Source organism: Poecilia latipinna, unplaced genomic scaffold, assembly GCF_001443285.1.
Source record: "Poecilia latipinna isolate Pla-1442-1.1 unplaced genomic scaffold, P_latipinna-1.0 Scaffold451, whole genome shotgun sequence".
Taxonomy (NCBI): Eukaryota; Metazoa; Chordata; class Actinopteri; order Cyprinodontiformes; family Poeciliidae; genus Poecilia; species Poecilia latipinna.
Genome location: NW_015113067.1, coordinates 198,038 through 209,167, shown reverse-complemented (window position 1 = coordinate 209,167; position 11,130 = coordinate 198,038). Strand labels below are relative to the sequence as shown.

The 11,130-nt window shown below is 40.4% G+C and overlaps 2 protein-coding genes across 3 annotated transcripts in view; one reads left to right on the top strand and one right to left on the bottom strand.

Moving 5' to 3' along the window:
- The window catches only part of gucy2cb (guanylate cyclase 2Cb), a 31,345-nt gene extending 24,482 nt beyond the window's left edge, over positions 1-6,863 (top strand). The window contains exons 18-27 of the mRNA XM_015038770.1: positions 374-511; positions 594-670; positions 1,456-1,547; positions 1,615-1,773; positions 2,249-2,441; positions 2,656-2,830; positions 3,394-3,492; positions 3,591-3,685; positions 3,778-3,854; positions 4,132-6,863. Of these exons, the coding sequence (XP_014894256.1) occupies positions 374-511; positions 594-670; positions 1,456-1,547; positions 1,615-1,773; positions 2,249-2,441; positions 2,656-2,830; positions 3,394-3,492; positions 3,591-3,685; positions 3,778-3,854; positions 4,132-4,339 (1,313 nt within the window). The 3' untranslated portion in view covers positions 4,340-6,863. The remainder of the gene's footprint in view (positions 1-373; positions 512-593; positions 671-1,455; positions 1,548-1,614; positions 1,774-2,248; positions 2,442-2,655; positions 2,831-3,393; positions 3,493-3,590; positions 3,686-3,777; positions 3,855-4,131) is intronic.
- A 1,092-nt stretch (positions 6,864-7,955) lies between these two features.
- kctd17 (potassium channel tetramerization domain containing 17) overlaps positions 7,956-11,130 on the bottom strand; it is a 38,497-nt gene continuing 35,322 nt past the window's right edge. For both annotated transcript variants that reach the window (XM_015038768.1, XM_015038769.1), the window contains exons 6-7: positions 10,601-10,736; positions 7,956-8,525 (exon numbers count right to left, since the gene is read on the bottom strand). In XM_015038768.1, the coding sequence (XP_014894254.1) occupies positions 10,641-10,736 (96 nt within the window). In that variant the 3' untranslated portion in view covers positions 7,956-8,525; positions 10,601-10,640. The remainder of the gene's footprint in view (positions 8,526-10,600; positions 10,737-11,130) is intronic.

Sequence of the window (11,130 nt, the reverse complement as noted above, 5' to 3'; positions counted from 1 at the left end):
CAGCCCCCCCCACAGCCCACAGATATAAGCCCAGCGCCCCCCACAGGCCACAGATGTAAGCACAGCGCCCCCCACAGGCCACAGATGTAATCACAGCGCCCCCACAGGCCGCAAATGTAAGCACAGCGCCCCCACAGGCCACAAATGTAACCACATCGCCCCAACAGGCCACAAATGTAAGCACAGCGCCCCCCACAGGCCACAAATGTAACCACAGCGCCCCCACAGACTACAAATGAACCACAGCGCCCCCACAGGCCACGGATGTAACCACAGCACCCCACCTTGGCCTCTTCACCTTCAAATGTAATTAAATTGGTGTCACATGTTTGTGCAGCAATAATGTTTGTTTGTGCCGCTGTCGTTTGGCCAGACCTGTGGACGGCTCCGGAGCACCTGAGGAACCAGGGAACGTCACAGAAAGGAGACGTGTACAGCTTCGCCGTCATCTCCCAGGAAATCGTTCTGCGGCGCAGCACCTTCTACTCCAAGTCCTGCTTCGACCGCTCAGGTGTGGAAGCTTTCCTCGCCTTTCCTCGAGAATCTGAGCTAATGTTGCCGCTGTTTGAGCTGAACCGAGGCGTTTCTTACAGAGAAGCTGCACAGGGTGATGACGTCCTACTTCAGACCCGACCTCGACGTTGAGATGGCTTCAGAGAAAGAACTAGAGGTCAGCGCCGTTCGTAAAGATACAGTTAGAAATTAAAATCTGGTTATTTAGCCCAAATAAGAAAAAAACTTTAAATGGGGGTTTAACTTTTAAAGTCATATTTTATCGTGTTATTCCACAAATATCAAAGTTTCAAATTATTAAGTTAGCGAGCTAAATCTATAGCGTCAAAGTAAATAATTAGTTAGAAAGTCAAATATTAAGTTAAACAATTAAATATTTAGCACTAGACTAAATATTTAATTTAGTCTATATATTTAAAGTAAATATTTAGTTAGCAAGCTAAAGATTAACGTCAAAGTAAATATTTAGTGACTGACCAAATATCTTCACACTAAATTCACAAGCTGAATGGTTTGAAGCTGAATATTTAGCTAATATGCTAATTTATTTGCTGCTTTGGCATCGTTTCATGTCGTCTCTTCATCATCATTTATTTTCCTCTTTTCTTCTCCAGCATTTTAAAGGCAATTCAGACGTTTACCAGCAACTCTCAGCTTTTATTTTTTTATTTTATTTTCCAGCTTTTATTTTGATAATCCATTTCCGCTTATTGGCAAGTGAAAATGTACGTTAGCTAAATAGCTAAATGTTTCGTTTGGTGATAAATATCTAGCTTGCTAATTATTTAGTTTTAAACTGACATTTATAAATGAATAAGTAACATGGTAAAAATATGACTGAAAGATGAATTCCCATTTTTTTATCTGTTAATTTTTGACACTAATTATTTTAATTTTTCTTTTGCTCTGGGATTGATTTTTCATGTCTTCTGCGTCCTTCAGGTTTACATGATGATAAGAAGCTGCTGGGATGAAGATCCGGAGAAAAGACCCGACTTTAAGAAAGTGGAGAACTGCCTGGGGAAGAACATCAGGTAACCATGGTTACCAGTGCACTTCCTCTTCCTGTTCGGCTTCATTAAAACTCGTTTCCTCCGTCAGTAAAATCCACAACCAGGACAACGAGAGCTACATGGACAACATGATCCGGCGGCTGCAGAACTACTCCAGGAACCTGGAGCACCTGGTGGAGGAGAGAACGTCGCTGTACAAAGCCGAGCGGGACCGGGCCGACTTCCTCAACTTCATGCTGCTTCCTGGGTCAGTCGCTCCTGTACGGAGCTACAGTGGGGCCATAAAGTTTGACCTCTTGTTTTTTTCAACTGAAAAATAATTCTCAATGGAAAAAACCCCAAAAAGAAACTGACATCAGAAAGTACTTTTGAAACAGAAAAAAAGATTTGAAACTGATTTTTTTTTTAAATTTCTATATATATAAACAAAAAAATTTAAACAGAAAATAAAAGCTGAAAAATCATTTTAAACTGAAAAAATTTAACTGAACATTTTTCAGCTGAAAAATAAATTTTTAAAGATTTGAAACTGAAGAAAAACATACAATTGAGTAATAAAAAAAGTCAATAAATAAATTACGTTATGTTAAGTTGCAGATAGTCAGACAAAGCTGATTTAATGTTAAAACAGTTTGCCATACTGCATCCCATCAGCGTTTAGAAGCAGAAGTGGCGTAGCTAACCTGCTGCTAACTGCTAGTTTGGCTGTTTCTCCCCTGAAGGCCGGTGGTGAAGAGCCTGAAGGAGAGCGGCGTGGTGGAGCCAGAGCTGTACGATGAGGTCACCATCTACTTCAGCGACATCGTGGGGTTCACCACGCTGTGCCAGTACAGCACGCCCATGGAGGTGGTGGACATGCTCAACGACATCTACAAGGGCTTCGACAGCATCCTGGACCACCACGACGTCTACAAGGTACCGGGGACCAAAACCGCTAAACAACCAATAGGAAAATCCCCCTGCAGTACCACTGTTCAACCCAAAGGGGGCAGCACTGAGACAGGTTCAGATTGCAGAACTGAACAGAGCTACATTAAATTTGCACAGAAACATAAAGATAGAACCATTAAGGACCAACATAGACCCTTTATCTGATAAATGTTTCAGTTCCCCTTTATTTTTCGTTCAGGTGGAGACGATCGGCGACGCCTACATGGTCGCCTCCGGCCTGCCGCGGAGGAACGGGAACCGACACGCGGTGGACATCTGCCGCATGGCACTGGACATCCTGTCCTTCATGGGCACCTTCCAGCTGCGCCATCTGCCCGGCATCCCGGTGTGGATACGCATCGGCGTTCACTCAGGTAGACGTCGCCGCGATCCTCGATGGCCGCTGGCCGGACGCTTTTACACCAAACTCACCTGAGGGAAACGGCTGGTCCACCCGATTGGTCCATTTCATTCAGCCATGTTGGAGTAGGAACGCTTCCAAGAGCTCTGGAAGGTCGGAGGTGGAGACTATATGGAGCTACACTGGTGCCTTAAAGTTTGTTCAAAAACTGTATTTGAAACTGAAAAATTATTCTGAAACTAAATTAAAATTTTTACATTTTTTAAAGTAAAAAGAAAAACGTATGAAGCAAAAAATAAGTTTTACGCTGAAAAAAAATGTAAACTTAAAAAATAGATTTTAAATTGAAAAAGAATTATTAAACAAAAAAATCTTAAAAATTTTAAACTAAAAACAATTTAAAATTGGAAAACTCAAAAAATATTTACACAAAAAAAAACTTAAACTGAATTTTTTAAAAATGGTAACATAATTTTTAAAGTGAAAAAATTTTTTTTTAGTTTTTTATTTAAACAACTTTGCTCCATCATCCTGCTGTAGTTGAACCCAGATCTGTGTGTGTGTGTGTGTGTGCAGGTCCGTGTGCCGCCGGCGTCGTGGGGATTAAGATGCCCAGGTACTGTCTGTTTGGCGACACGGTCAACACGGCGTCGCGGATGGAGTCTTCAGGACAACGTGAGCAGTGAACACTCTCACAGGAAGTTCAGACTGACACTTCCTGTTGGGTAGCCAGTTAGCTTCATTCACCCGATGTGTGTGCTGTTGCCCCGCAGCGCTGCGGATCCATGTCAGCGAACCCACCATCCACATCCTGCAGCGCACCGACTGCAAGTTCCAGTACGAGATCCGAGGAGAAACGTACCTGAAGGTCAACATGGCTGCCGGCAAACATGCAGAAAAACTGGAAGAGGTTTTGTGTTCCTGGCGATTTTCCTAAAGTTTTTCTGTTGTTTTTTTCAGGGTAAAGGAATGGAAACGACTTACTGGCTGACAGGAGAAACCGGGGAAGATTACGATCTTCCCACTCCGCCAACAACGTGAGCAAAACGACACGCATGCTAGCTGTTAGCCTCTTCCTGTTTTACACAGAAAAATCGGTATTGCCGATCAAACTGATTAGAGGACGCTAATCGCTAATGAACGATGGTAAAGAAAGATTGAAAAACCAATTCACAATCATTTTGGCTTGAAATCAATCTTCTAATATCAATAATTTTTGATCACTCATGGCAGAACAGATGGAAATAAAAAAATGTTTTAGAAGAGTGGGTATTCAGGGTCAAAGGTCAAACTGATGGCTGCGTGCCTTGGCAGAGAGAACGTCCAGCGTCTGCAACAGGATCTCGCCAACATGATCCTGACGTGTCTGGAGCGCCGAAGACGAGGGTCGGTGCGGCGGAGGAAGGTGTGTACCGGCGAGGAAGAGGAGGAGGACGAAGAGTCGGAGGTGGAGTCTGAAGGCGGCCATCTTGAGTATCTGCAGCTGGCCACCGTGGAAAACACGCTCAGCACCTTCCTGTAGACGAACCGCGTCTCCTCCAGCTTAGATGGAGGAACAAAGATGGCGGACGAACTTTGTAAAATCTTTTAACCCTTTAAGGTTAATATTTCTCCTCCGACGTTCTGTTTTATGATAAAATGTTAAATATTTTCCTCCTATTGAGGCCAAACTCCTGCCGCTTTGCACATTAATCTCTCCTGTACATGATCGGATCATTGAGCCTTCTTTAGGAGGAAACGGTTTAAAAAAGCATCTCAATCCGAAGAAATGTTTTATTTTTGTAGACAACAGTGACAGTCAACAGTAAATAATAATAATAAAAATAGAAGTAGCTTCCTGTTGGAAGATGAAGAGTTGTTCTGATGAAGTTAAAACAGCCTGTACAGATTCATCGGTACATTTCATGTGTCACATTGTTTTAGAAAATATTTCACTGCTCTGATGAAACAAAGTCCAAACGTTTCAGCCATTTCAGCCTCGTGTTCCTGGATTTTCACCAGAATATTCAAAGTGCAACACTAGGTGGCGCTTTTTGCATCAGAAGCTGCATGAAAAGGTGAAGTACAGCAACAGGAATGATGCCGACCATGAAGGGCATCACAGCAACAGGAGCATCTCAGTAAACGTTTCATAACAATTTCATTCAAAAAATACAAACTTGTTTAGATTTGTTACAAAAAAAACTGTTGATTCTCGCTCAAATCAGAATATTTTTAATAAGAAGTGGTTTAGATTTCTGCCGAAAATGTTTTTCTTCCACTCAACTTTCCAGGATTTTGGACAGCCTGCTGGACATAGACGGACTAACAGAACATTTCTGTTATATTTTTACCTGGTTTGGTGTTCCGTAATTTCCGGACTATTGAACACACCTAAGTTTGAAAAGGAAATAAGAATAAAAAATCTAATAAATGGTCCCCTCTTTAATATTAGCATTGTGCTTAACTTGAGGTTTTCCTTTGAGTTTTTAATAATATTTTTTCACTTTTTGTGTTTTTGTTCTTTATTACTAATAAAATAACTAAAAATAGTCTTTTGTATGTAAACTTCCTGTAGTAAATTCGCACATATATCCTAAACAAAAAGTTAATTTACTTTTGATTATTTAGTGACTGGCGATTCTCTGTGCATTAAATGTGACTGAAAATGTTTAAATGCTAAAACATTATGATTTAATCAGTTAAATCATAATGTTTGCCATAAAAGAGCAGAAATTAACTTTTTTAAACATATTAGCCGCATCGGCGTGTGAAAGAAAGTATTGTAGTCTGGAAATTATGGTAATATTCCAATTTAAATGAATTATCACTTGAACTCTGTGCAACAAATCCACGAGTCTGACTTTCTGAATGTAACGGCTTCAGTAGATTATTGGTTTATTGAGATGCACCGGCTTAATCCAGAAGGAAGAACATTCATGTAAACTAATCAGAAAACCTGATGGTCATTGTTTCAAATACAAAATAATCAAAACTCATAAAAACCTCAACCACACACAAAAATAAAATCCAAACATTCAAAATAAACCAAAACAAAGGTGTGCTGTCCACAGCTCATCAGAATAATGTAGAGAAGCAACAAACCCTGTCAGACATGTTGGGTCGGCTTCCTGCTTTAACTCAAGGCACTGGATGATCCGAGTTAAAAAGGCCGGGAGAAACAAAGATGGCCGCCGCTCTGTTTGAAACAAACCACTACAGACGCACCGACTGGAAAACTTGGGCCGATATCTGATATAAATATTGCTGATATTTGCCAATAGATAATCCTCTGCTGCATCAGCGTCACATGACCTGATAAATATCAGCCCAGTTTCACTCATCGGACCGATACGATAAAAAATGACCAACAGACGATTTTTATCTACTCCTTAAAGTTTAACTCTTCTAATATTTACTGGTTTACTGGAGCTCTGAACTGATTTACCAACACAGAGACGGTTTTAAATATCGATTGTCTCTAACGGGATTTTAATCGGTGGCATGAAATCTGTCTCCGGGTTTTTCACAGCGTCCGCCATCTTGATTCCAACAGGACAGAACTTCCTGTAGATTAAAAACGTTTTTAAAAGCGTCTTTTTAATCATATTTACAAAGTGAGCTTTTTGTCGTAGTTCAGGATTTAACCATAAACATACAGCAGCGTATTAGAACCATTAGACAGAAAAAGGACGAGTTAATTTCTGCAAAAAGAATATCAGAAATTTTCAATTAAAAAAAAACAAGGTAATCTGTTTAAAAATCCTAAAAACATTTTAATTAACCTCAGAATTTTTAAGAGGAAAACCCCCAGGAATTTCTGGGTTTGAAATATTCAATTTGCTAGAAAAATCTCAGAAATTTTGAAGTTATTTCTGAGATTAATCTAAGCTTTTTTTCTAAGCCAAAATTTACTCTTTACTTTTTTTGTACCAACGTCCCCAATATGCTGTGTATTCACCTGTCCATACACACATAGTTCCTCCATGAACTGAGGAGGACCGCCAGGCTGATCGCTGCTCATTTGGTCGTTATGATTTGGACTTTAATGCAACTTCAAGTAAACAGAAAACTGTTCACATATTTTCTCATTTATCAAATAAGAAGCTAAACATGCGTTTCCATTTCCTTAACAAATGTGCGCAAAACTTTTTTGATAATCCAATAATGTCGAAAAACACAATTTCGCAACTGCTGTGTTGCTATTAAAGAAGAAATTAAAGCACACATGAATAAGTTATTCATACGATAAGTCATTGAAAAGCTTGGCTGTAAACACCTGGAGGAGATATGTTCATAATTGAGCTGTGGTGATCATCATCTATCAGCCAATCAGAGGAGACTCTGCCGTCTTATTCTGGCATTTCCATTCACCGTATGATTGTGTAATTTAATATTTGAAAATAAATTTGCTTAATGGAAACACTCCAATTAAGAAAAAACAAAAAGTTTTCTGTAAGATTCATTTAAATTGGTTCATTTTGCAAAACTGTAAGGAAACACTTTGTTTTCACATTGCGAGTCACATGATCAACAACCTGATGTTACTACTGGCGGAAACGACGAAGAAAACAGGATGATGAATCTTTCTAATGACTTAACTCTTTTCCATTACAAATGTGCGTAAATGTTTGTTGATATTCTTCAGAAAAAAACAACTTTCTATTAAATAAGAAATTCAATTTAAATCACACATGAATAGTTTTGTTAAAATCTTGCTGCACCATCATCCTAGAACTACTTCCTGTTGTCTTCTTTGTGATTTCTGTCAGTAGTAACATCCTGTTGTTGATCATGCAAACAAAGCATTTCCAATACAGTTTTATGAAATACATTAATTTTGATAGTTTAAAAACCTCATCATACTGCAAAAACTTTTAATTAAAATATGCTTTTTTTTTTCAAAATTGTTGAGGGTCAATAAAGCAAATTTATTTTAATAATTTCAATTTGTGCAAGTTTATGGTTAATGGAAACACAGTTAATACTCCACTAGTGTAAAAAAAGAATCAATTATTGTGTTTCCATTAAATAAGAAATGTAACTAAGACCTGCAGCTCCATCATCCTCCAACCACTTCCTGTCGTCCTCTTTGTCGTTTCCGGCAGTAGTATCATCTGATTGTTGATCATGTGACTCATAATATTAAAAGTTTTTCTGTTACACTTATAAAAAACAACCTAATCCTACACTAAAAGTTTCTATCCAAAACATGTTTTTTTTATCTGTTTCCATTACACAAATATATTTCCATAATTTCAATTTGCGTACTTTTATTGCTAATGGAAACGCAGCCTGATTGGACTCGTCTCATCTCCTCCATCTTCTCAGATTGTTTTTTTATTACAGCTAAAACGGGTTTGTTGACTTTTCTATCTGTCATAGAAACAGGAAGTGCTGTCTCCATCGCTGGGGGGAGCGAGGACAGAGAACTGACAGACTGTCAGGGTCCAGACGCTGCCTGTCAGCAGCTGCACAGCGGGTCAGAACCGCGGGTCAGAGCCGACCTCTGACCTCCGGTCGGCTGTGGATCTTTGGTTGTGACTTACTAAGCTCTTTTGTTTCTGTTTTAAATGACCGGATGACGATTCGATGCTACAGCTGAGCAGGACTGTTCTGGGTCTTGATGACATGAGATCCGGGTTCTGGCCCTCGGAGGGGGCGGGGCTTAGGGAGAGGCTTGTGGTGGGGGGGCGCTCCTACATGCGGGACCCGTGGATCTGGAAAAGCTGCAAAACAAAAACAAAAACAGGTTCTGTTACAGTAAGGTGGTTACCACGGCGACGGGACAGAATCACTCGGTTAGGTCTGAGCTGCAACGGCTGAGCTGACGATGACGATGATGAAGGCGTGAAGCTACCAACTCAAACTAGTTTGACATGAATGTGAAGATTTCATACGTGTTGCTGCAGAGAAACGTCAGGAACGCGTCATGTCACCAGAGAGAACCAGTCGATCGATCGATCGATCGATCAATCAGTCTAATCTGAGGTTAGCAAACATCCAGGAGGGCTAGCAGTATTTCAGAGTTTTAATAAAAAAAAAACTAATCAATAATAGTCCATCAATACTTAGTTTTTTGTTTAAAATATCAGAGGATATTCTATATATTGAATATTCTATCAGACTATCTACTGATATCTATTGATATTGATCAGTGTCTATAGCAATATATACTTTTATTGATCTACCGTCCAGCCCTGCGTCAATGACGGAAAAGTCGGATAAAATGCGACGTGACGTCACAAACTGTCGAACACAATTCATCTGGAGGTGGAACAGATCGGATTATTTCAGGGTGGAAACATCGGAATCTGACGCCTCCATCTTGTTTCCATCTGGTGAAGAAGGAAGTTGCTCTCAGTGTCTTCAGAGGTTTTTGTGTCGTTTCCTTCAGTGGTTCTTGGTGCAGCGCCCCCACAGGCCAGGAGGGGAACAGGTTGGTTTGACTCAGAGCCACAACAGATGGAGGTGGAGCAGATGTTCTGGTTCCAGTAGAACCGGGTCAACCGGACCATCAGGAGTAAAAACACACGACTCATGAACAATCGTTTTACAACAGTAAATCGGTTGGACGGCTGGAATCCTTTCTGATTTCCGACAGATTTTGGCTGCTTTCTTGGCTTTCTGACTTTTTGCTCCTGGTTTTTAGCGTTTTTCCAACTTTTTACCCAATAATTTATTTATGGACTGATTTGCTTTGTGTATTTGGCTAGAAGTAGTTAAACGAGGTCCTATGTGAAACGATACTCTGATAGGGGAGACCAGGTCTGGTTGTAACACTTTTTGCTCCAGCACCTTTAATTCAGAATTTTTGAGCTAGAGTTTTCAAACTTTTATAAGAAATACCCACATTTGTTTACTACAAATGACACCAATTCAAACCTCTGCAAGAATATCACAGACCTGAGGTCTGCTGCCTGAGTCAAATAGACGGCTAACACTTCCTCCTGCACTTTGTTGCTGCTCCAATAACTTACACTGGGAAGATCACTGGACCCCTGTTCTCTCAGCTTCTGCAGTGATTTGCAGTATCTGCTCAGTGTTACATGGCAGATCTGACTGACTTGCTCTTCTTTGTGACCTCATCAGATGCCTTTTTTAAAACATCTGCAGGCACACCTCTATCAGTCTTTCGTATCCACTGCCTAGGCATTCTGTAAAATTATTAAAATAAAAATATTCTTAGTTGTATGTAAGGGGATGGTTGTAACACTTTTTAAAGATGTGTTACAACCCACCCCAACCCTGTCAGCCATGTTTAGCTAGCTGTAGTAGCATAGCGGTTTGAAATTAGCACGGGAAAATGCATCACATTTTGCCTGAGAAATTACACTTTCATCTAATGTAAGTCATATGGTTTTATCTGCAACAGTATAAGTACTAAACAAAATATAGTCATGATCAAAAAATTTACTTTCTTACCTCAAAATCCGTTTTTTCTCCTTAGTATCTGCATGTGCCTGTTTCCAGCCTTGACAATCACAATATGGGATTGGGGAGGAAGCGGGTAAATTCTGAAATGATCATGTGACTCCTATCTTATCCCTGATTGGTGGAACTGGTGGTGTTACAACTCTCCCCATGTTACAACCATTCCCGGTCTCCCCTACATGGAAGGGAAATGAGTTCCAGTTAACAAGGAGCTGAAACAGAATGAGCCATTAGCTAATTGTTCTGGTTTGTTATTTCAGTAATCTGATCTGGAGTCACGAGGCTCCTGCGTCTCTGCAGACGTACGAACACATAAACACATTAATCGAGCAGATCTGGGCGCTAACACGTCCTCTGCTCGGTTTCTCACCCATTCCCGCCTCCCTTCAGAACAAAGAAACATGACTCGCTCATTCTCTCAGCCACTCATTCGCCGTGGTTTCTCTCCCTCCCTCCTCTTCCTGCTCTTCCTCCTTGGCTGCTTCCTCCTCCTGCATCTCCGGCGGCTTGATTCAGGCATGAGGGAAGGAAGAGGAACAAAAGGAGAGGAAAAAAAAAAGCGAGACAAAAAAAAAATAATGAAATGTAAACGTTGATGAGCGTCAGAAAGGGTCGAGTGGGATGCTGGGAAATAAATACAGAAAGATACGCATTAATATATTCAAGTTGGAGGGAAATGGAGCTGATGATGGATGGGAGGAGAAGCAGAGCTGTGAGGATGAGTCTGAGTGACATTTTGAGGCGAGTGACATTTGCAGCATTTGATGCATGGCGCAGGATCAAAGCACACTCCAAGCTGGAGGAGAAGGCCTCCTTCTCTCTCATCCATCCATCTTTACAACCAGAGATGCAAACAGTCAATCCACCTAATATTTATTATCTACTAATGGTTTATTAGAA